A 26,908-nucleotide genomic window follows, 5' to 3' on the forward strand; every position below is an offset into this window, starting at 1 on the left:
TGCTTGTAATTATGCATAATTTACTGTTATTACTGTAGTAAGTACATGTAGTAACGTGTAACTACGTCACAGTAAAATAAAGTGTTACCAAATCTTTTATTCATAAAGGGATAGTTCTGTCACTGCCATGTTCAAACATGTATTTTGTGTACACAAATGCAGAACTCTTTAAATAAAAAGTCTTTACACAGATTCAGAAAAACACAAAAAGTCCCATAGAAAGAGTCCATTACTCTGCTTTGATCATCTGAAGTCATATGATAGCTTCACCTGCACTGCACATCTTAAATCAATTATGACACAAGCTTAGCATTGTAATGTTTCGTTAAAATACATTTGAATACAATCAAATATTTAGCTGTTTCTCACCCAAACTTATCCCAATGACTTCAGAAGACTGTTTATATACAGTACTATGAACTACTTTAATGGTGTTTCAATTCCCCCTTGAGTGTTCCCTCTACAAAAAAAAATAACATGGTGTTGTGTAAATAATGACAGAATATTATTTTTTATCGAACAACTCATTTAATGGTTGATTCTCATTAGGCTAAAACCGTGGAGGAGAAGAAATTATGGGCTCATCATATTAAACGGCTCATTCTAGAGAATCATCAGGCTGTGATACCACAAAAGGTATGTAATGATTATTGAGTTTTGTATTTGAAAACATCTAAAATTCATTTGGACATTTTGGATGGTTCTCTTTTAGGCAAAGGAAGCAATCTTGGAGATGGATTCTATTTGTAAGTATTTAAAACCACTCATGAACATGTTTCATTTTTCATACCATTAGTTTTTAAACAAGTGTAAAAAATCATCATGTGCCTGTTTTAACAGAAGACTTTTTTTCTTTTTTTTTTAAGACAAAAAGTATAAGTACAGCCCTGAGAGACTCAAAAAGTCAGAGGAGTTTTCTAACTCTAGACAAGGCCGGAGGCAGTCAGGTAGGTGCCCATACATGTCTTGCAATTGTAAAACTTTAAATCTTGAATTTATTTAGTTAATTTACTTTTTCCAATGGACTGCTACTTTATCTTCCAACAGAACCGTCTAAAGAGATCTTGAAGAACTCTAAAGGTAAATCTCCATGTGTCCATTCTGTTCTAACCGGATATAAAGATATAATTTTGATGTTTTAAATAAAGATTAAATTAGTGTTAGCTGTTGGCATGTAATAAAGAAGACACAGTGGGAACTGACACCTCTTGCTTAATTTTTCAATTTTGCATTTTCTAGTGTAGTACGACATTTTTAATTCAGAATTATATTAACTTAAAGGGTTGATTCACCCAAAAATGAAAATTCTGTCATCATTTACTCACCCTCAGGTTGTTCCAAACCTGTATACATTTCTTTTTTCTGTTGAACACAAAGGAAGATAATTTGAAGAAAGTTTGTAACCAGGCTGTTTTGGTGCATCATTGACTTTCATAGTAGGAAAAAAAAATATTATGGAAGTCAATGGTGCCCCAGAACTGTTCAGTTTCCCACATTCTTCAAAATATCTTCCTTTGTGTTCAACAGAAAAAAGAAATTCATACAGGTTTGGAACAACCTGAGGGTGAGTAAATGATGACAGAATTTTCATTTTGGGGTGAACTATCTTCTTAATTTTAATTTCTTAGTATATGAAATGTCTCCCTTTTGTTTTAATGAACCCCCAAAATGCAAAACCTGAAAATCCATGTTATCCAGCATGATTTGAGAATGTTCACAAAGCATCATGCGGAAGCAAGACATTTTAAAAAGGATGGCTAATGTCACTAATTTGCCTACTTTTTTTTTTCTTTTCTTTTTTTCATCTGGCTGATCTGGTGTCTTGGTAAATTCTTCAGCAATACTGAAGGTAAGAAGCCAATAAATCAACCAAAAATAACCCAAAATGCCTAAAAAACACACATTTGTCAACATCAGATGACAAGAAGTGTACAATTTGTTCCTTTTGATGTGCTTTTTATTTTGTTGTCCACAAGCTTGTTTAAGTGTTAAACAGTGGTGGGAAAAAGAACAAATACTTACTAGTAATAAAAAATAATAAAACAAATCCCACCGTTAAATCTACTTCAAAAAGTACATTTCCAGAAAAGTTATTTAAGTAAATGTTCCACGTTACTACCCACTTCTGGTTTTAGAGTGAGCTCAATAACGTAGAGCACCTTTATTCCCTAAGGGAAATTCTTTCTCTGTTAGTTTGGTTCATGTCCTTGTACCTCATAAGAAGAAATCTTTGTGACTTCATTGTGACTCCAGCATTCTGACAGCATGGGGGCGTTGGCCGCTGAAACGTGGCCTTTACAAGCCACTTCTAGTGTTAGCGCTCTTGGCTTCTGCGAATCTTCAGCTGAGATGCCTGTCGAACGAGAAGAAAACTCTCTTGAAGGCCTGATTCTCAGTGATAATGAGGAGGCGGTCCGTAGCTCGCCATCTCTGAAGGGCAGATTGATGCAAGACAATGAGGATGAAGCAGAAGGAGAGGAAAGTGACTCTGACGATATTCTAATGGAGGACAACCAGGTAGCTGACTTTGCCAGTTCCATGTTGGCTGCCATTTCCTGCTGGCACTATAGAGCCCGAGCTTTGCTTTCCATGGACTTCACAAGGGTGAGGTTCTCTGCCACAAAGGGGGATTCTGTCATACCCCGACCTGACCTGCAACCTGACCTGCATGTCTGCCAGACCTCCCTGCCAAGTTGCATGTGCTCTCACAGAATGCCTTAATCCACTAACAGCGCATACAAGCTGAAGCTAACTCTGTAGATCAACAGCACTGCTAGAGGAACTAAACAAAATTGTAACAAGGAGTTACCTTACAATTCAACAAATAATGCATATACTGTACAGTACTTATGATTCATTTTGTTCACTGCATTTCACTTTGTTGAGAGAAACATCTAGTAACAATGTTATTATCATTAATGATAAAAATTTGATGAACTGTTTTTCAATTTTTTAAGTTTTATTTGCATTCAAAATGGTAATAAAAACCCCTAAAAAATTGGCCCACCCATCCATTTAGATTTAGCATAGAATAATGTTTCATGGATCAAAAATCTAAATTCAACAGCAACAAGCATCTGTGTATTTAGAAATTTATTTTCGTGCTCCGCCCCATTTTTACTTGCATATGCGACTTTAATCATACTGCATGTTCATGAGAGGATCGCTTTGAATTTGACACAAGCATGTATACAACATGTTTAACCATGTTTTATTTACCTTGTAAAATCATTAAAGAAACCAGAATAGATTTTCGAAATAACAATTTCAGGTTACCCTGTTTTTCAGTGTTCGTTTTAGTGTGCCACCCTACTATGTCCCTCAGGCCACCCCATTAAACATTTCCTGGAGACAGTCAATAAAAAACACCCAGTCAGTACTATTCTCTCTGATTGCAAACACGCTCATACTTGCAGAACAAAACACTGCAACTGAAGAACGTAAAACTGAGAACCTTAAATAATATCATGAGTAACACAATGCTTCGTCAGACGACAAGTTTTTTATGGTTTTCCATATGAGATTTGAGGGATTTGTCATATTATAATGATATCCTATTGTGGTTTTACATTTTCACAATCAGTCCCTCCACAGCCCGGTTTGATGGCTAATATTCATGAGGAGCGGTACTACAGGTCCAATGAGATTTCGGAAGCACTTTATTTTACAGTCCTGTTCCACATGTACATTCTATTATTATTATTATTATTATTATTATTATAGTAATTACAATAACTTGTTAATAACTTGGTACTAACCCTGAACCTTCCCCTAAACCCTAACCCATGTAGTTTCCCTATATTACCCAGTACTTTCTTAGAAATTAAATATTGTACTTGCGTACACTGTAAATACATGTACAGTAAGTAAGTGCTCATACTGTAAAGTGCAACCAAGATTTCTATGTGTGCGTGGCTCTCTAGTGCAATGTCACAGAAATAGAAAGTAATACTATTTTGCAAAATAATTCTAATTAATGACCAGGGACTGTTTGTTAAGTTACTTCTTAGCCTAGTTTTGACATAAAGGGGCACTAAGCTACAACTTATGCACTACTAAATTTTTTTTGCGTTGCACTATTAAACTTAGCTTTAATAAGACTTATTAAGACTTGGCTATCTCTGCGTAACTAAATATTTACGGAAAACTCCGGCCAGGAGTAATGATTGGAATAAACTAGACTGACTGAATTATATCAATAAGCTCTTTAAAATATATTTAAAATAAGTATAAAATAAATTAAGTTTTACCTGACAGACTTCAATCGTTGTATGATGCTGACATTTACACTCACTTACATTTTAAAAGAGAGAACATTATGTGAATAAAAAACTTTCTTTGTGGCTCTTCAACAGTATTTATTTATTGATCCTTATTTCAAATACAGTTTCAGACTGTTGTATATAATTAATCCATTGTTATTCATGATTAAGTAATATCGTATTTTAATGGAAACATATTTTTACCATTAGTTACTTGAGGCAAAAGAAGTTAGAATGCAGGATAAACTGAAATTGACGGCATTTCAACACAACATTTTCTCATGTATTTGAAGGCAGCTATTGCATCACTGAGGATAAACGTCATATTATGCGACTACGCGTTACTTTACGGCGAGCTTACAACCTACTAGCCATGTTCTGCCTTAAGAACAAATGGTGCAACTGAATAGTCAAGTCAAGTCATCTTCATTTATATAGTGCTTTTATCAATGTAGATTTGTTCCAAAACGGCTTTACAGAGATACAAGGATAGTTTAAAGTAACAGATTGTTTTGGCTTTATAGCAGTTCTTGAATAAAGTTATTTTCCAGCTAAAGTTAATTTGATTGATTCACTTCCATCGCAACGATCATTAGTTATTAACTTGGGGGCCGCTAACACGACACCGTTTTAACAGGAAACTCTACACAGACTTTAAACGCGAAACCTGTGAGAATGCTGATGGCGTGCACATGCGTATTACGAGTTCAGTCTATTGGTATGCGCGTTTGAATATATGTGCGCAGGTTTGTAATTCCCTACAAACCAAGCCTTAAAAAACTACTTGTCTGGCCTTAACATTTTGATATAGAATTTTATCACTTCGGGGTAGATACGCGAACCGAATTTTCCTGACAACGCTTTATCTGTAAAGTGGTAAAGGGATCCTCCATAAGGAGAAACTAGTTGGCACTTTAGCACCCCGCTATGACATCGGGTCCAGGCGCAGGTCCTTCATCAGATCTGGATACAGCCTGGATCCGGCAGGCTGAGGGAAAACCTCAGGATAAACAAAAACACTAAAATTAGCGTAGATGCCATTCTTCTTATGATGTTGTACATCAGGATTTATGGGAAGTGTTCCCGGTTCCGGCTGACCTGATCTATGCAGCCTAACATTGAATTATAGAAGTCTATAATGTTTTATGTGTATGCTACATTTACATTTACATTTACATTTATTCATTTAGCTGACGCTTTTATACAAAGCGACTTACAATTGCTATATATGTCAGAGGTCGCACGCCTCTGGAGCAACTAGGGGTTAAGTGTCTTGCTCAGGGACACATTGGTGTCTCACAGTGGATTCGAACCCGGGTCTCTCACACCAAAGGCATGTGTCTTATCCATTGCGCCACCACCACCCCTATGTGGTGGTATGCTAGGTCAAAGAGATGTGTTTTTAGTCTAGCTTTGAACTGACAGAATGTGTCTGCTTCCCGGACAATGGTAGGAAGACTGGACAATGGTAGGAAGACTGTTCCAAATTTGTGGTGCTAAATAGGAGAAGGATCTACCACCAGCAGTTGATTTTGATATTCTAGGTATTATCAACTGGCCGGAATTTTGAGATCGCAATAGACGTGAAGGACATAATATAGAATTCATAGACAATTGGAAAAGCTTTTGGGGCAAACCTGACCTGTTGAAAAGAGATGGTATTCATCCCTCCTGGGATGGTGCTGCTCTTCTCTCTAGTAATATGGCTCATAGTCTTAGAGCTCAAACATGACAATCTGGGGCTCAGGTCAGGAAGCAGACAGACTGGCTAAACCGACCGTCTGCTAGCGGCCTCGCGTCACCCAGGTCAGATAAATCACATCACATAGAGCCTCTTTCACCTAGCTATCATCATATAGAGACTGTGTCTGTTCCCCGAATTTGGAAATCCAAAAAACGTTTTAACCCATCTAAGGTTAAAAATGTAATTGATGTTCAACAAATAAAAAACAGCTATAATACAGATGAGCAAATGCTAAAGCTTGGGTTGCTGAATATTCGATCGCTTACTTCAAAAGCACTCATTGTTAATGATATGATTTCAGATAATAACCTAGATGTGCTGTGTTTGACAGAAACCTGGCTAAAACCAAACGATTACATTACTTTAAATGAATCAACCCCGCAAGATTACTGTTATAAACATGAGCCTCGTCTGAAACGCAAAGGAGGAGGTGTTGCTGTAATTTATAGTAATAGCTTCAAAACCACTAAGAAATCAAGTTTTAAATATAATTCTTTTGAAGCATTGGTGCTTAATGTAAAAATATATAGTGTAAACGATAAATCACGTTTGAGATTTGTGCTGGCTACTGTATACAGGCCACCAGGGCACCATACAGACTTTATCAAAGAATTTGCTGACTTTCTATCAGAATTAATATTGACTGCAGATAAAGTACTAATTGTTGGTGATTTTAATATACACATCGATAATGAAAAAGATGCATTGGGATTGGCATTTAAAGACATTGTAAATTCAATTGGAGTTAGACAACACGTGTCAGGACCTACTCATCGTCGTAATCATACTCTAGATCTAATATTATCACACGGAATAAATGTTGATGCCGTTGAAATTCTGCAGCAGAGCGATGACATCTCAGATCATTATCTAGTCTCGTGTAAATTACATTTAGCCAAGGCTTCAAAGCCGACTCCGTGTTTCAAATATGTGAGACCTATCACTTCTGCTACTAAAGATTGCTTTATTAATAATCTTCCTGATCAGTTTCATCATCTCAGCATCCCGGATAGCTTAGAAGAACTTGATATTGCAACAGAAACTTTTAACTCTCTCTTTTCCAGCACTTTAGACACAGTTGCTCCGTTGCGCTTAAAGAAGATTAAAGAAAATAGTCCAACGCCGTGGTACAACGAGCACACTCGGGCCCTTAAGAGAGCAGCCAGAAAAATGGAGCGCAACTGGAAGAAAACGAAACTAGAGGTATTTCGCATTTCATGGAAAGAGAGCTCGATTACTTACAGAGAGGCTTTAAAAGCTGCTAGATCTGCTTATTTTTCAACCCTATTAGAAGAAAATAAACATAATCCTAGGTATTTATTTGAAACGGTGGCTAAACTAACGAAAAATAAATCTTCAAGCCCAGAAGTTTCCAAGCAACACAGCAGTAATGACTTTATGAACTTCTTCACTTATAAGATTGATAATATCAGGGACAAAATTATAACTATGCAACCGTCTACTACAGTATCGCATCAGGCAGTGCATTGTAGCCTCCCTGAGGAAAAATTTGATTCGTTCGTTGCTATAGGAGAGGAAGAATTTACTAAACTCATTAAATCATCTAAATCGACAACATGTATGTTAGACCCTATACCGACTAAGCTACTGAAAGAGATGCTTCCAGAGGTCATAGATCCTCTTCTTAATATCATTAATTCATCTTTGTCTCTAGGATACGTACCAAAAAACTTTAAGCTGGCTATGATTAAACCGCTTGTTAAAAAAACGCAACTTGATCCTACAGAATTAGTCAATTACAGGCCGATCTCTAATCTACCTTTTCTGTCAAAGATATTAGAAAAGGCAGTATCCTCACAACTGTGTTCCTTTCTTGAAAGAAATGATATCTGCGAGGATTTCCAGTCAGGATTTAGACCTTACCATAGTACCGAGACTGCTCTCGTTAGAGTCACAAATGATTTTCTCTTATCATCCGATCGTGGTTGTATCTCGCTATTAGTGTTACTCGATCTTAGTGCTGCATTTGACACCATTGACCACAACGTTCTTTTAAATAGATTAGAACATTATGTTGGCATTACGGGAAATGCACTAGCATGGTTTAAATCATACTTATCTGACCGTTATCAGTTTGTAGCAGTAAATGATGAGATGTCTCATCGATCACAAGTTCAGTATGGTGTACCACAAGGCTCAGTACTAGGACCGCTGCTGTTCACTCTGTACATGCTACCCTTAAGAGATATCATTAGGAAACATGGAATTAGTTTTCACTGTTATGCTGATGATACTCAGCTGTATATTTCTTCAAAACCTAACGAAACTTATCAATTCACAAAATTAACGGAATGCATAGCAGATATAAAAAATTGGATGACTCGTAATTTCCTACTTCTAAATTCTGAAAAAACAGAGTTTCTAATTATTGGACAAAAAACTTCCTCACGTAATAACCTAGAATACTGTCTAACACTCGATGGCTGCTCTGTTAAGTCTTCGTCGTCGGTTAGGAACCTGGGGGTGCTCTTTGATACCAATCTTTCATTTGAAAGTCACGTGTCTAGTATCTGTAAAACTGCATTTTTCCATCTTAAAAATATATCTAAATTACGCCATATGCTCTCATTGACAAATGCGGAACAATTAGTTCATGCGTTCATGACCTCAAGGCTAGATTATTGTAATGCTCTACTGGGTGGTTGCCCTGCACGTTTAATAAACAAACTACAGCTGGTTCAAAACGCAGCAGCTCGAGTTCTTACCAGAACCAGGAAGTATGACCATATTAGCCCAGTTCTGTCAAAACTGCATTGGCTCCCTATTAAACATCGCATAAATTTTAAAATATTGCTGATTACTTACAAAGCACTAAATGGTTTAGCTCCGCAGTACTTGAGCGAGCTCTTAACGCATTATAGTCCTTCACGTCTATTGCGATCTCAAAATTCCGGCCAGTTGATAATACCTAGAATATCAAAATCGACTGCTGGCGGTAGATCCTTTTCCTATTTAGCACCAAAACTCTGGAACAGTCTTCCTACCATTGTCAGGGAAGCAGACACACTCTGTCAGTTCAAAGCCAGATTAAAGACACATCTCTTTGACCTAGCATTCACATAATACATTATAGACTTCTATAATTTATTGTTAGGCTGCATAGATTAGGTCAGCCGGAACCGGGAACACTTCCCATAAATCCTGATGTACTCGTTACATCATGAGAAGAATGGCATCTACGCTAATTTTAGTGTCTGTGTTTATCCCGAGGTTTTCCTGCAGCCTGCCGGATCCGGGCCGTATCCAGATCTGACGAAGGACCTTCGCCTGGACCCGATGACAACCCAGTGCTGAAGTGCCAACTAGTCTGTCCCTATGGAGGATCCCTCTACCACTCTACAGATAAGGCGTTGTCGGGAAAATTCGTTTCGCGTTCCTACCCCTAAGCGACAAAATAAAATAAAATTCTTTATCAAAATTTATAAGGAAAGACAAGTACTTTTACTTTGGCTTTTAGGCTTGGCTTGTAGGGAAAATCCAAACCTGCGTAATTTCAAATGCACATAACTATAGAACCCATTCTAAATGCGCATGTGAACGCCATCAGCGTTTCTCACAGGTTCGCGTTTAAAGTCTGTGTAGAGGGAATGGTGTCGTCTTAGCGGCCCCTAATTTAAAAACAAATGATCGTTGCGACGGAAGCAAATCAATCAAAACTAACTTTAGATGGAAAATAACTTAACTCTGCTATAAAGCCAAAACAATCTCTGTTACCTTAAATTATACGCTTATCTCTGTGAAGCTGCTTTGAAACAATCTACGTTGTTAAAAGCGCTATATAAATGAAGATAAAGAAAGAAAAAAGAAAAGACTATAATGCGTTAAGAGCTCGCTCAAGTACTGCGGAGCTAAACCATTTAGTGCTTTGTAAGTAATCAGCAATATTTTTTAATTTATACGATGTTTAATAGGGAGCCAGTGCAGTGTTGACAGAACTGGGCTAATATGGTCATACTTCCTGGTTCTGGTAAGAACTCGAGCTGCTGCATTTTGGACCAGCTGTAGTTTGTTTATTAAGCGTGCAGGGCAACCACCCAGTAGAGCATTACAATAATCTAGCCTTGAGGTCATGAACTAAATGTTCCGCATTTGTCAATGAGAGCATATGGCGTAATTTAGATATGTTTTTAAGATGGAAAAATGCGGTTTTACAGATACTAGATACGTGACTTTCAATCTTTCAAATGAAAGATTGGTATCAAAGAGCACACCCAGGTTCCTAACTGATGACGAAGACTTAACAGAGCAGCCATCAAGTGTTAGACAGTATTCTAGGTTATTACGTGAGGAAATTTTTTGTCCAATAATTAGAATCTCTGTTTTTTTCAGAATTTAGTTGTAGGAAATTACTAGTCATCCAATTTTTTATATCAGCTATGCATTCCGTTAATTTTGTGAATTGGTAGTTTTCGTTAGGTTGTGAAGAAATATAGAGCTGAGTATCATCGGCATAACAGTGAAAGCTAATTCCATGCTTCCTAATGATATCTCCTAATGGTAGCATGTACAGAGTGAACAGCAGTTGTCCTAGTACTGAGCCTTGTGGTACGCCATACTGAACTTGTGATCGATAAGACATCTCTTCATTTACTGCTACAAACTGATAACGGTCAGATAAGTATGATTTAAACCATGCTAATGCAATTCCACTAATGCCAACATAATTTTCAAGTCTATTTAAAAGAATGTTGTGGTCAATAGTGTCAAATGCAGCACTAAGATCGAGTAACACCAATAGAGAGATACAACCACGATCGGATGATAAGAGCAAATCATTTTGACTCTAACGAGAGCTGTCTCGGTACTATGGTACGGTCTAAATCCTGACTGGAAATCCTCGCAGATATCATTTCTTTCTAAAAAGGAACATAGTTGTGAAGATACTGCCTTTTCTAGTATCTTTGACAGAAAGGGTATATTCGAGATCAGCCTGTAATTGACTAATTTTGTGGGATCAAGTTGCGTTTTTTTAACAAGCGGTTTAACCCTCTGAGGTCTGAGCTGTTTTCTGGGTCCTGGAGGTGGTCTGACATGCTCTGACATTTGTGTTTTTTTCTGTTACTAGTGACATTTTCATGGCTAAAGTCTAATTACACTGTATTCAGCACAAACTCTGCTACAATAATATATCAGCAGCATGTATGTAAAAGTTTGTAGTTTTGAGATAATGACATTTATGCGTGGTTTGTGAAAATACAAAAAACAATTCTCACTGAAATAAGGCCATGAAACCCATACTGATTATTTCTTCACAAGACTTTTGAAAATTGTATGACATAGCCTAGAATATTTGCTCCAAAACTATGTGAAAATCACCCTGACTGCTCATTCAGATAAGACAATATATTGATTTAAAATTTCTAAGACGTGTTTTGTGTGACAAAGCCATATGCGAAGAGGCGTGATCATCTCATGAATATGTAAGCTTTTAACACCTGAGAAAGACAAAGACACTCCCCTAACTGCCCTATTAGGAGCGATCAGGCCCTGTCATTCAGAGCAACCTTGCACAAAGAATGAGGAGATTTAAAAAAGAATGGCTTTTAGATTGTTTGGATTTATTTACAACACAACACAATCCAAAAATACAAATGACAAAAGAGCACATTGAAAACAATGATCCAAAGACAGAGACCTTTGTGCCATTCCTAAAAACATTGTACATACCTTTTCCAAGGTGTTTGATTTTCACTTTACCATGTTCATGTACAGAGACTCATGTGAATGTTGAAGTCAGCAGGACTCAGTTGCATCTGGTCCCTGAAAGAAAAAAAAAAAGAAAAAAACTGTGAACATACTGATATCAAGAGAAACTATAGGGCTGCACGATTTTGGGAATAGATTTTAGATTTTTCTGGTTAAAATTTATTTTTAAAATTCACAGAATACACACACACACACACACGTTTCCAACAATATATAATGAACACCAGGTTTGTTGTGCCTTGTAGGCATAGGCTACGCAGTGCTGCATAAAATAATAATAACAATAAATTAAATCTTCCAAAAGATTCAAGAACAACTACGCTAGAGAAAAAATATATTGATTATCATATGTTACTTCAAATGTTTCCATTCGTTATGATGATATGAAATGAGATAATAGTAAAAACATAAAGCCTAATGTTTGGTGCATTTTTCCTTTCAAACGCAATCGCGCTCCAAAATATGATACATTAAAACCCACAGCGCGCTCCAAAATATGATACATTCAAACGCACAGCGCGCTCCAAAATATGATACATTCAAACCCACAGCGCGCTCCAAAATATGATACATTCAAACCCACAGCGCGCTCCAAAATATTAAACATTATGGTTATACATATCTATGTTTGAGCAGATATCCACAAACAGTATTTAACAGGAAACACGGGTCTAAATAGTATAATATTCACCATATATCTAGCAACAGTTCAACTGCAATGTGAAGTTTATGCAACAATACCATAAACTAATAAGTAAGAATTTCTTACCTTACATCTTTCTTGTCTTCAAATCGCGTTCTTCTTCTTCTGAGTTAAATCCAATGTAAGCTCAGACGTGTCTTCCAAACTCGACGAAAAGCAGAGACTTGTGAAGTGTTTTGGTGTTTTGTGTTTGAGGTAACGAGGGCGTTCGCGTCCCATGTGGAGATTTGCATGTGAATCACTTTTGCGCGAGTGGGCGTGTCGAATTAAAAAGTAATTAGCAAGCGTTTGAGATACTGGACATCCTGTTGGTTTTATACAAATTACTTAAACAGAGAATATTTGTGTTCAGTTTGAATCCGATCATTTAAAAGTACACACTTAAATGTGTATAAAGGTAAATGGCTCATAAATGTGTGAGAAGTATTCGCTGAGTTATGTTTCAGTTTATAGACGTGCTCAAGAAAAAAAAGTTCACCGCGACGGAGAGGCAGAACGCACACCCTGTTTATTTTCTTTATTTTACAAAAGCACAATGTTTTGATTTGATTGTAAGTGGACACATACAAAAGTAGAAATATCACAGATTATTTTTTTAGATTTCTTTTTTCTGTATAACCATAAATGACGGAGTAATTTAAGTTTATGTTGCTGCTATGTGAAAAAAATCCAGCAAAACGCGTTGCGCGTTTCTCGACCTCAGAGGGTTAATCATAGCCAGCTTAAAGGTTTTTGGTACGTATCCTAGAGACAAAGATGAATTGATGATAGTAAGAAGAGGATCTATGACCTCTGGAAGCATCTCTTTCAGTAGCTTAGTTGGTTATCCGATTGTTAAGGCTGACGTCACACGTCACGTTTAACCTTTTCCGGGTCCAATCGCTCCTCTCGTCCAGAAATAACAATGGTGGAACCTGTACATTTATTTACGATCACGTCCTTCTTAGTGAGGCACCTTTGGCGGTCAAAAAGGGTTTAAATTCCTTTAACACCAACAGAGTGGTTAGTGTAGCTCATCACTCAGGTGGCATAATTAAGGGTAGAGTCCAGACATCAATGAAAAAGAAGATTTACGAGGTTGAAGTGAGTTAGCTCGGGACACGGGACACAGCACTGCGGCATTGTAAAAACACTCAATAATAACCAAAACACTAGCGAAAGCGGTAGGTAGGTAGAGAGGACCTGGACTTTGGACCCGGAAAGAGTATTATCGGAGAGTGGTTACGTCACGACTTAACAACCGAATAGGGTCTAACATGCATGTTGTCGGTTTAGATGATTTAATGAGTTTAGCGAATTCTTCCTTTCCTATTCATGGGTTTCATCAGGTCCCTTTCCACAGGTGTATAAAATCAAGCACCTAGATTATGAATGCAGACTGCATTGTGCTTGATTAATACACCTGTGGAAAGGGACCTGTGGAAATGAATACAATTTTTCCTTAGGGAGATTACAATGCACTGCCTGATGCGATACTGTAGTAGACGGTTGCATAGTTATAATTTTGTCCCTGATATGATCAATCTTATAAGTGAAGAAGTTCATAAAGTCATTACTGCTGTGTTGCTTGGAAATTTCTGGGCTTGAAGCTTTATTTTTCGTTAGTTTAGCCACTGTTTCAAATAAATACCTAGGGTTTTGTTTATTTTCTTCTAATAGGGTTGAAAAATAAGCAGATCTAGCAGCTTTTAAGGCCTCTCTGTATGCAATCGAACTCTCTTTCCATGAAATGCGAAATACCTCTAGTTTTGTTTTCTTCCAGTTGCGCTCCATTTTTCTGAATAGTTACAAACTAGCTAGTAGTTACTAAGTCTCTAATGTGGAGTTTATGTTCCAGTTTAAGAACTTACAAATGGCTGGTGCGACCCTACCCAGGCCCACAAGGAATCTGCATGCACAGAATTATGCGGGGGAAAGTCCACAGATTTCCACAGAATTGCACAACCCATCATTCACAAAGTTCTACATATCCTCCACCCCTTGTGTGTTCACTTATTAAATAGTGTACTTAATTTGATTTTGCTTTCAGCCATCAATAAAACTGCATTACTGTTAGTTCCGTTTAACACATTTTTAACAGGAATTTCCTCCCAAAATCAGCACAGAAAAATGTGGGAAAATTCTACTTCATCTGGTCGTGCTAATGAATCTAAAGGCGGCCGCACACCGGACGCGCAGCTCAGCGCCGCGCCGCGCCACGTCTAGGACAACTCTCACCTGAAAATCCGATAACATCAGCAATTTTTTGATTTCTGTAAATAAATATAAAACTAAATGTATATTGCAGCACAGGGTGAAGTCCGTATATACATTAACTACGATTTGAGACACACATACATGTAAATTTAATATAAAACTATGTAAATGGCGCTCTGTGGCGCGGCAGGATTTTGAACACGGTCCTGAGCCGCCGGTGTGTGTACTCTCATAGAGAATAGTGTGTTCGAATTTAAAAGACGTGGCGCGGCGCGGCGCGCCGCCGAGCTGCGCGTCCGGTGTGCGACCCCCTTAACTTAAACCGTATTTAGACTGAGAATAATTCTCTTACTTAATAACTGTCTTGCTTAATAATTTGTTCCTAATGATATTGCTTATTTAACAGTGTAAATATTCTTTTGTATTGTATTTAAAGTGAGTTGTTTTAAAGTGTCAAACACCCATGAATGCTAAAAACATGTTTTTATGTTAGGAGGAAGAGGAGTGTGAGGGCACTGAAAATAATTTTAATAGAGAAAATGGCCCTTCAGTTGAACAGGTGGAGGCATATCTTACAGATGAAAGATATATCTCAGAACAGGTGAGTTGTATACTTAACTTATTGATTATATACAGTAATTGTATAAGTTTTAGTACTTAATACTTTAGTACACCTAGAACTAGAATTGTACTGAGTGGTTAATTTAGTAAGTAACAGGTTACCGTAAAGCTTACCACTGTTTTGAACTATGGTATGTATCATTTCATGAGGTTATTGGCAATACCCAGCCATATTTTATACAAACCCAGAAATCAAGGGATTCAGCTTGTAACTGTAATTTGACATTCTCTTCTTACCCTCTCAAGGACAAATCTCAAAACCTGAAAATAGCCTCTTACTGGGGATCAACTGAGAAAATAAAGCCAGACAACTTTAGTGATCCAGAGTCCATAGAGATGGACCAACAGGTTCCAAATATTCAGGATCTGGAGTCAGCAAGGGAAAAATATGATCAGAAAGGTCCCAAAGAAGAGACAGAAGAGGCCTCATCTCTGTCACAGCAAACCGACACCCCTGGTGAATCTTCAGAGGAAGAGGAGAATGCAGAAGAGAAATCAGACTCCACTAGCATTCTTCCATCATCTGTGCTTGATAAGGCCAGCGCCATTGCTGAACACTTTGTCTGTGCCACACGTCGTAGTAGCATAAGCGCAGATGTTTGCCCATCTCCACGTCTTCCAAGCAGGACTGGAAGCAGTCTAAGTCTGGGAGATTCCCATGATCGTCAACAACTCCTTGCTAGCACCTGCTCACCTGAGTCACATGGCATTCCTTTGACCCAGGAAGCCCTTGCATCAGCAGACTTCATGATTGGGTCATTAGGGGACGACAGACTTTTTGACGCTGATCGAAGCATCGACAGAAGAAGGGATTCAGTGCTATCCCGGCAAGATCAACTACTCATTGACAAGATAAGGAGCTACTATGAGAATGCAGAACACCAGGATGCTACTTTTAGCCTAAAGCGTAGAGAGAGCCTCACTTACATTCCAAGTGGGCTTGTAAGGAATTCAGTCAGTCGTTTCAACAGCATTCCTAATGAAAAAGGCCTTGCCTTAGAGAAGACCACCAATACATCTGGACCTGATGAAGCTATAGAACCTCTTTTTGTTTCCTCGGCTCTATCAGAGACCAATTTGAGTGCAAATTCATCCTCTCTGGAACAACCTGTTAGTCATCCCACAGATTTCACTAGGCTTGACTCTGATGGAGATGGTTTCATGAAACCTCAGTCCGTCTATTACCAAACTGAGAGTAATCCGGAAGAGGTTTTCCGTCCCTCCTCTGAGATGATCAAAGTCTGGCAAGAAATGGAAAGAGAGGTCACTAGATGTCAAGGGGACCTCAAAGCTCTTAGGCCCAGAGAAACTCCTTATTATAGAGGAACGAGTCCCAGTCTCCTCAGGAAGAGTCCTAACCTGAGTAAAAAGACACAAGGCAAAGGTGTTGATGGACAGGTTATATCTGAAGATTCAAATCTGAGCACTATCAGAGAGGAGTCCTTCACACCATCACCTTTGAAAGAGAAGGAAAACCGTGCAGCCAGTGAGAATGATGCCACCAGACCCAGGCAATGTGAGGATGAATGTAGGCCCCTTACATCTCTAGCCCCCAGAGTTATCAGGTTGAGAGGAGAAACTGAAGATGAGGGAGATGCAGGAGCACAGTCAGCAGAAGATGCGGATTCATCCCAAAACAAAGTTTTCCATCTTGCAAGGAAGTACAGTCAACGCATTAAGTGCACACAACCAGTGCTGAGACAGAGGAGTGAGGAGTCTGGAGATACATGGTCAGCCACAAGGAGCCTTCTGTCGGTGGTGGAAGAAAAGCCAGAGGAGACCAAAGGTAAGATGGATCTTTTTTACTATAATCAAGTAATACAAGTAATACATAATACAATCAAATCAATAAGTGAATGCATTTTCAACCAATTTTCTTCCATACATATTACATATTACAACAAGAGAACTGAGACTTTTCACTTTTTGCCTTGCTCCTTGTCTGTGTTTGCAGCAATCCTTTTATTAGTGGAGTATTTTTGTGTATTATTAATGAGTAATTGAATCATTTATTTTGTTCACTGAATTCATTTAAAAACACTGCTTTCGAGAACGAAAGACCACTACTGTGTTGCAATTTTTTTTATTAGATTCACATACACAGATATACCAGGATACAACCAGCAGTGAAATGTAAATATGGTCTGCTCCATCGACTGTGCATAACATAACAAATAAAGTAAACCTAAGTGAAAAAACAGTATATAATAAACTGACAAATGTAATATTATTTAGCAATATATAAAATGTCCAAAAAATAGAGAATGTTTAAAACGCATGTTAAATTGCAGCAACAATACAAGTGCTATGTGCAACTGACGCTTAATATACCCGAATACACTGAGCGAGAGACTTATGAGATGAGTGACACAGGCAAGTCCAAGTTAAGGAGTCTATTAACCTGAGGGAAGAAGCTTCTCCTTAGCCTCTCAGTTTTTGTCCTCAGACTATGGAAGCACTTACCAGATGGAAGCAGGCTAAACAGACAGTTATCAGGGTCTTGGAGTCCTTGATGATTTAACAGCTCTGTTCCTGCATCGTCTGAGATAGATGTTATGCAGACCCTGTGATGTCCTCGGCTAAGCGCTCTACTCTCTGCTAGGGGTGCCGAAATTAATCGTTTCTACGATGCATTGCAATGCAGACAAGGACGATTCGGTATCGGTTCAGTAATAGACCATAACCGATTATAATGTACTGACGCTTTTCTGACGTCATTTGTCGCATACGTGCTTTGTCGCGGTAGCATACAATGGCAGAGGGTTACAATTACAACAACAATTCAAGTGTAATCTTTCTTTGTAAAAACTAAAGTATACATTTTATCATACATATTTCAAAGTTAAGGATTCATTACTTGAATATAGCCTAGGCTACATTGGAATAAACACTAGCCTATAACATATTATTTGATTACTTTATTTTTGACAAAACATACTATATTTAACATATGAGCAAAAATTGGCAAACAAAAGCTTATTTGAGGTGGCAGATATTTTACAGTAAAAATTTATAATCTATCCAAAACTAATCAACGAAATATTGTCTTTCAGCGCGCATCTCTGCCGTTCATTCATTCACACACAGAAACGCGATTCACTTGAGAATGAAAAAAAAAACTTACTACAGTATTCCATAGCTCAGGATCCGTTGTCCTCGAAATACCAGCACTTGAGGTACATTTTCCATTATTATTATTCCTCACAGCGCCGCGAGACGGTGTAAACAAGTACAATGATCTGAATAAGCTTGATGTGTTTTCTCGAGCTGATATGGGGGCGTTTGCAGGATTGCCTCAGTCATTTGCGTTTGAATAGCGCGCGCTCTCTGTGGGCGGGGTCACATTAAAAATAATTAGCTGAGATGAGAACGACTGACATATCTCTCTTTTCATACAGATTGCATAAACTGAGAATATTAGTTTTTTTATAAAAATTACTTCATTTAAAAGAAGAGAATTCAAGCTTTATGCCTGTGTGCCTGTGTGACTGTTTGACTGAGTATTCGCTGAGTTATGGTTAATTTTCGGACGCGTTTCAGAATGGACTTAACTGACAGAGAGAAAGCAGAACTCGCTTCGTGTTTATTTTTCTTTATTTGGCAAAAAGCACAACACTTTGTTTTTATTGTGAGTATACACAAAAAAAAAATACAGACTTAACAGGATCGATTGATGTATGAAACTCCTATGGAAAATCAAAGTCAACAGAGTATTTATGAGTCTCTTTTACACTGATAAAAAAAAAAGCGAGCTGGTATCGCCGGCGATACCGCCGACCCCAGGGGGTTAAAGTGGTTGACTTCAATAAATATAAATTGGTTGTTGAATAATTTATTGGTTGCAGTGATTCTACTTAATGTTGTTCAGTCTTTAATGTAATGTATAACCAAACATAAAATTATCTTATGTTTTGCTGCTCCACAGGTAAAACAGACTTGATGCTGTCCTTGACTGCAAATGATCAGGCTGATTATGATAGAGACCAGAAGTCCCAGCTTGTGACTCCCAGCCCAGACCACACTCCTAATTCTGTCAGTAGCCCAAAGGTCTTGTCCCCACATCTGTCCCATTCCAGGAGTCCTCTTAGTCCTCCACCTGAGAACTTCAACTGGCCAGACGTCCGTGAGCTTCGCTCCAAATATGCACACTTCGGCAGCTCATCTTCTCAGTCACCAGCAGGCCAAAGTCGTTCTGTGGCAGAGAGGATGTTCGACGGCACTTCTAGAAGACGTTCTAGCTGCTCTTCTAGCCGCATGCTCGCCTCTAATGGCTCCACAGACTCTTCAATTCACACACTTTATCCGGGAAGGGATACGGGAGAATTGCTGACTCGGAAGCATCGTACTGGCTCTCTGGACCAAAAATTGGGTAGTTTGTACTTGAGTGATCTGCATAGTCTTCAGAGTAAAAATGCCAGCAGTGGCTACTATGTCTCCGCTCAAGCTACCCTTCCAAATGAGAAGAATATAATAGTGGTTGAGAAAGTACCTGAGGATACACCACCAGTAGAGATGGACCTGCCTACCAAAGAGTGCATGAAACAGGAAATGACAACAGATGACGGCTACGTCCAAATTCGTTCTCCAACTTCTCGTGAGAAGATCTCAATCATGGCTGTCATTGACCGCTGTCGGGCGTATCAGGAGTCAGAGGAATACCGTCTTAGGGAAGAGGGAGGATCTAAGACAGAGAGGAGCAAAACACTTGAGAAAGCTCCATCCCCTAGTGATTACTTAGATGATGTTGTTAAAAATACATTGGATTCTGGGAAGAAGTCTGACGCTAGTCAACACAGCGTTGTCAAGAACCTCAGAGAAAAATTCCAAAGCATAAGATAAAATCACTCGTTTTATCGTTATGTATTTAATGTTTCAGAAATACTGGAAAGTTGTTGGCTGTGAAATACTTTGCTTCATTAATTTCTCTCTTTTTTTAATGTCTTGACCACTGAAGGTATGGTCAGTATATATTATGCTGTAGCCAAATAAATCATTTGGCGAATTTAAACCTCAAACCTAATATTCTTTACGTTTTGTATGCTACTTTACTGGTATTTTGGACACTGTTTGATTTATGTTGCCTACTGTTAAACCTATGAGAAACCTATGGTTTTTTATGGTCTGGATGCTAGGCAGCAAGTGTAAATATTGTACATTCTTGTACATGCATTCATTCTGATGTACCATTCGCATATTTGATTGTAGATATACATGTAGCCTATGTGTTTGGTAGTCATTTTACATAAATGTAAAGGTAATGACATTCTTCTTCATGATTGTTTAAATTTTGGCAAAAGTATTTCAATTCATGTAATGCAGTATACTCTGCCAGTATAGACTAGACTTTAGAGTGTAATTCCAGTCTAGACTCTAAATGGAACAGACCACTCGAAAACTGGGTTTTATTTAACTTTTAACTGAAAGATATGTTAAAGCTTGTTCGTAGATGGCATGCATGGGCCAAGTGTATATATGTACCTTTGTACCAAAGTGGATTTAGTCCCTTTTTTCTAGGAAACTAGATCCTAATGTTTAAAGACATACTGTAAGAAGTAGTACAGTATGACAATTTTTTCTGAAATGTTAAGCTTACCATACGTCATTGTGGTGCATGATAAATCTGCCACTAACATCAGACTTTGGCTGATGCCACAATTTGGTAAACACTGGCAGCCCATTCTTTGTGAAATCTGTCATTTTCTTCATAACTCTCTTATTGATCATTGTGTGTCTCTCTCTCTGTTATTTATTAAGATTCTATTGATTCCTCTTGTTAGTCTGACTTAATACAAATGCACCAAAAAAATACAGTTCATAAAGTGGAAAGTCTGGAAAATTCACTCCATAATAAAACCGAAGGAAATTCAACTTAGCAAAGACTTGGACAGATTTTGTTTATGTCCCATTTTAATGAGTCTGATCTGTAGGCCTCAAATGCAAATCTTAGATAGTCAAACCAAGAGCATATGACTCCTTTCAACACTGTTTCCGAGGTTTAATCAAATCAGAACTTGATAAAGCCTCCATGTCAGTTTATGGTTTGATATTAATACGATATTCATTCAAATGTGTTTTTCAGATATGAAACTCAAACATTTTTCTTAGTTTTTTCTAAGTTCTAAATGCAGCACTTGAATTACTTTTGCCATTCAACATTAGCCATCACTGAGCAACTGTAGCAGAATTTCAGCATTTAAATATGTCTAAACATGTAACGGCACCTCATACTTCGTATAATATTTACAATTTGAATCCCTCACCTAGCCAAAATCATACAACATTCTTTGGATTTACAAATTTCGAAGAATTATAAGAGATTAATAAATGCTGAAGAAGTATTGTTCATTCTTAGTTCATGCTAAGGTAGTTAACTAATGTTAACTAATGAACCTTATTGTAAAAGTGTAAATACAGCTGTTCCTTGTTTGTTCATGTTAGTTCACAGTGCATTAACTAATGTCAACAAATAAAACCTTTGATTTTAATAACGTATTAGTAAATGTTGAAATTAATATTAAGATTTAATAAATGCTGTAGAAGTATTGTTCATTCTTAGTTCATGTTAACTAAGATTGTTAACTAATGAACCTTATTGTAAAGTGTTACCATTATAAGAAAGTGTTTTTGAACTAATATTTTAATTATAGAACAATTTCAAAATTACAATAATATACGAATATTTTTCTAGATAATAGTTCTGAATGTCCTGTTTTATGTTTCACCCTTTCTGAAAATCATTGATGAATCAAAGATTGGGCCTCTAAATATTCACACTAAGGCATTTTACAGTGATGTGATATTCCTGAATCATGAGGGGCAAAGGAATTGTCTTGATCTCAATTTCTCAATCGAGTCCATGTACTTGAACTGTAAGTGAACTCTCACTAAATATCCTGACAAGAAACAATGAGGATGTTTTAATTTTAAAAGGCGATGAAAGTACGCCACACAATGGCCGCATTTTTAACAAAAAATCGATCTGAAATTTGATCAATTTTAATTTCCAACCTTTCCTCCTAGATATGTTTGATGCCTTTAAATATTATTTAAGAGGATCAGTTCGAAACTAATTAAAATAAATGTATAATATGCTTATATTTCCAAATACCTGTAGTTCTTCGACTTTCTGCCACAAGTAAAAGTGCGTAGGCTACGTCTGCTTTGAACCTTAGCACTTTTCCACGTCAAAGACCATTTTTATCAATATGAACGTTGGCGTGGGTTTTAGCATATGCACACTCTAGTTGAAATCGTTTTATTAATGAGGCCTCTCATTAGCACATGTACATCACGGAGACGTCTGTTTTATGTGCGTTTGCTCATCTGCAATATGCGTCTATAGAACGTTTCCTGTCAGATGTCAAATAGATGTTTCGAAAATGTTTTTAAGAGGTTTATGATATAAAATGTATGTAAAACTGATATCTTAAAGACATCTATCAGATGTTAATAAACCGCAGATGCTTTCCAGATGAAGTGATCTTTAACAGACATCTTGCAGACATAAGTGTGTTATCTAGTCTTCATTTGATTTTAGTTTGTTTTACAACTAAAAAATTATAACTGTCTACAATAGACTTAAAAAATAAGGTGGTGATCTCACATATGTCCAACAGTATATTATTTTCCTGGATCTGAAGGCTATGGAAGCCTCTCAAAATACACACTACAGTAATAACTTTTTGGCTATTTTCAAATAAAAGAGTTTCTGTATAATTGATTAACTTTTGCTTAAAAACAATGAAAAAGGCCCTAATTGCTCTGTTTCAAAAAAGGTCACCCCAGATGAATAATTGGAACAAACATATAACAAACTTTCTAAAGATTGATCCTAAAACTTTCTAGAACTGTTTAGAACATTCTAGGACTGTTGAGAACTTTCTGGAATTTTCTAGAACTGTTTTTATTTTTAACTGTTTAAACAATCCAAATCTGGGTACACATATAGGAGAGAGGGAACTTTATGAGCAAACAAAAGTTGTAAAATAAGCTCTTGTTTTTTTTTAAGCAAAAGTTAATCGATTTATGAAATAGGAAATCTTTTATTTGAAAAATAGTCATACATTTATAACCCTAATACACACTCTGCTGTAGTTCACTTTAAATACACAAAATTGCAAAAAGGTATCATGAACATGTTTTCACCTCAAATATATTCGCTGCTCTAAAGTTGTTTGTTCTACTTAATTTAGTTGTGTAGATATAAAGTATTTTATTTCCAAAATGGGTGTTAATGGCTTAAATAAATGTATTACAAATTAGATGAAAATTGTAATACACTTTGGATGGTTCATAAAATGATATCAGTGACATCTGTCAAAACTTAGAATGAATTTACATTACTCAGTGTTTATAATAAAATAAAAAGGTAACGTACATAACAAAATCAAATAAAAGTGTATTTGGAGTTGAGCGGATCCCAGGATGTTTGATTTTAGTTGATTAATTAGTCTGGAAGTTCTACTAGATTACACATTGCTCACATGCAATAATTCCAAAATAATTATTTCAAATTGCATTTGATACAACAAACCATTCATAACACTCAGGTAAAAAAAAAAAAAAAAAAGCAAACTGTTTAATGGTGAGCTGATAAACCACTAAACAAATCTACTGTATACAATCATTTCTTAGTGCAGATATTTAGAAAAAAAATTTCCTAGATTGACTTGATTATACCAGATACCAGGATTGTAGAGCCTTTTTAACATTAAATGTTACATAAATAAATAAATAAATAGAAAAAAAATATGTAATGGAAGATCACAATTACAGAGACAAAGCAAATACAATTCAATACTAACATGGTGTCGTTTACTTAATAATGCAATGTGTTGATGGGACGCTGGTAGACAGAAAGATGTTTTGTACTGTATGTACAGTTGTGTGGTTCACTGCACATTCACACTGTTGTCATCAGAAGATACTGGTTGTCGCAATATTTCTATACCGGCCAGTTGCAAACTAAAACGGGGGAAGATGCCCCCTCCCCCCTCTTCCCTCTTCCCTCTTCCCTCTTCCCTCTTATGACAGACAATTTATGGCAGAATCCCAGTTAAAAGAGATTCATCTGAAAGGTAAATTTATTCCATGATTTATATACAGGCTTATGAATATTTACATATTTAATTGACTGTATTTTAATTGAAGATATGTCATAATAGCAACACTGAATTCAAATGTAATAATTTCACTCATTTAGGCTATGGGTTTTATTGAAAAGCTTCTGACATGTACAAAGTAATTCATGGAATTATTAAATAAAAACCCCATGAATTACAATAAATAAATAAATAAATGAAAAAAATAATGATAGTGACAACATTCCACTCCAGGTGAATTCAGGGGGGGCATCTTACCCCAAATGTCTAATTTGAACTCTAACCCAATGGCTTTCAACTGTAACAGTCACAGCACTTTTGACAACACTGTTTACTAAATTGAATATTAGTGTGACATTATTGTTGTGGATCTCATTCAGGATATTTAAACATCATTTTGATGCTTTTAAAACATTCAAAAATCACAAATACATAGAATATATGACACTTAAAGAATACACGGCTAATGTAAACGTAGGGGTGATAGCCTGATACATCCAGCGGTTTTCTGTTCTCACCAATGATAGCTCTTTGTCATCCCAAATTAAAAACAATCACTTTGTTGCATACAATCATAAAAGCATATAATAATAGTGGGGCAGGGTGAAGGTAACCCATTTTTCAAGTTTTTACCTGTAAGTTCACACAGCAACAACACTTCACAGCATCACACATGATTCTATTATAATCTAGCAGTCGCTTACACGTAAACTTAAACACCCTAAACACTCCAGACATACAGTTTGTGGTGTAGTCGCAAAACTACGGTGACCAGGAGGGGACAAGTTTGGTTCACTTAGGTTTGCCCTGGCCATGAGATATTGATTTGTGGGAACCCTTATGGTGATCCACAACATCTTAACAAAGAGTTGATTCAGTGAATGTGACATACATATTCATTTTATTTGTACTCTTATGTCATCCAAAAGCGTCATTGTTATAAAAACGCCCTTGTATGCAATTGTATTGAAATCAGTTATTAATTTTAACCTTTAACAATAAAGTACCAGCTGACAGGGTTCCCTGTATAGTTTACAACATTAGCTGAGAAAGACAATTTTTTTCTTTGAGAAAAAATAGCATGTACTAGCCTATATATCCATATATATAACCAAATGAATCGATGTTGAAATTTGCGTCAATACCACAGTTTTACAAAGTCTGGTTTTCCTTTGGAATTGGGTTACTTTTAAATTGTTGCCGTGGGTTGATAAAAAAAAAAAAAAAGATCTCAACATAGGATCTCGTGGCTACTACAAAAGTGAACCAAACATATCCCCTCCCAGTCACCGTACTATACATTTATGCCAAAGGTTGATTACTTTTAACAATATTTTTGATACGATTAACAATATTTTAACTTGCTATATCTGGGAATTTAACAGTAGCCATATTCTCAGAAGCAGCAATATTCAATTAATAGCATTATAGCACGATAGCATTATATCTAAAACAACTGGTAAATCTTTTTTTTTTTTAAAGGCAAGATAATGTCTATGCCCGTGTTGAAGGCAAGCACTAAGTATTGTGTATTCATCCTTTTTGTCATGCTGTAAATTTGTAACAGCCAAGTGCATTACATGATTGACAGTGAATTTAATTGGAAAGTGGACTGAATGCTACAATGGTTTTCAAAACAGACGGCAACACAACCCCCACGCATTAACTCAATCATGAATGACAACATGGCATACGGACAATCGCTCAAGCAAGCCAATGATTACATTTGTTGAAAAGAACAATGTTACAACCTACTTTAGCTTGTGAAGTGTGTCCGCAGTCTTAGAGAAAGCATATGACGCATATTTGCACCACAGGTAGTCTTACAATACTTTTACAAATACGCCACAAATATTGCAGTCTCCAAAGAAATGTGCAGTTGTTTACTATGCTTATACTACATATCGCCCTCCCTCGGGCCCTTTGGGACCTCGCTTTGCACTTGCATTGGCATTACTAGACGTGGGGCTGGTAAACTCCTTGGAAGCAGATTTGTTTTTTCCCCTGGGAGAAGGTGCCACAGGGGGCATCTTTAGGATTCCTCCAGGCTCAACAATAGTGTTGATCACTAAGGCAAGACAAAACACAATGAATATAGGGAAAGCCCCAGAATGTGTAGCATACAAGGTCAAAGTTAAAGATCTAATGCTAATAAACTCACCCTCAAGTTGTCTCTGGACTCTTCGCAGTTCTTGGAGAATAGATGAGATTTCCTGCTTGCAAAGCAAGGAAAATAGATTACAAAATCTCTGAAATGAAAGTCTGGTCTAAGAAATTGCCTTTAATCAGGACAGAATTTACCTTATTAGATGTCTTAAGGACAGGAACCTCATTTTCAGCGTTGATTTTTGCCTCTATTTCCTCCCAGACTTCAGTCTTGTTATGAAACAGAACTCTAAAAGAAACAATATTTGTGGGACTATACAGACAAAACACCTGAGCACTTTGTTTTAAAGAACATCAAAATGCATTTTGTGCTTTTCAAGTCTATTAGCTTTAAAGATATCTACTGTTAGCAGGGGGTATTAAGGGAATGGAGATTCTCATCCTAGAG

At 36.9% G+C, this 26,908-nt stretch overlaps 2 protein-coding genes across 6 annotated transcripts in view; one reads left to right on the top strand and one right to left on the bottom strand.

Moving 5' to 3' along the window:
* The window catches only part of LOC309482875 (pleckstrin homology domain-containing family G member 3), a 148,450-nt gene extending 127,934 nt beyond the window's left edge, over positions 1-20,516 (top strand). Inside the window, exons 11-18 of the mRNA XM_082148448.1 lie at positions 550-636; positions 713-746; positions 867-947; positions 1,048-1,080; positions 1,839-1,849; positions 15,126-15,233; positions 15,500-17,039; positions 19,179-20,516. Coding sequence (XP_082004574.1) covers positions 550-636; positions 713-746; positions 867-947; positions 1,048-1,080; positions 1,839-1,849; positions 15,126-15,233; positions 15,500-17,039; positions 19,179-20,092 — 2,808 coding nt within the window. The 3' untranslated portion in view covers positions 20,093-20,516. The remainder of the gene's footprint in view (positions 1-549; positions 637-712; positions 747-866; positions 948-1,047; positions 1,081-1,838; positions 1,850-15,125; positions 15,234-15,499; positions 17,040-19,178) is intronic.
* Positions 20,427-26,908, bottom strand: part of cep170bb (centrosomal protein 170Bb) — a 50,950-nt gene continuing 44,468 nt past the window's right edge. For all 5 annotated transcript variants that reach the window (XM_082148439.1, XM_082148438.1, XM_082148437.1 and 2 more), the window contains 3 exons: positions 26,656-26,749; positions 26,516-26,567; positions 20,427-26,422 (listed from right to left, as the gene is read on the bottom strand). In XM_082148439.1, coding sequence (XP_082004565.1) covers positions 26,247-26,422; positions 26,516-26,567; positions 26,656-26,749 — 322 coding nt within the window. In that variant the 3' untranslated portion in view covers positions 20,427-26,246. The remainder of the gene's footprint in view (positions 26,423-26,515; positions 26,568-26,655; positions 26,750-26,908) is intronic.

The sequence above is a fragment of the Leuciscus leuciscus genome (genome assembly GCF_965113295.1).
Source record: "Leuciscus leuciscus genome assembly, chromosome: 19".
Lineage (NCBI taxonomy): Eukaryota > Metazoa > Chordata > Actinopteri > Cypriniformes > Leuciscidae > Leuciscus > Leuciscus leuciscus.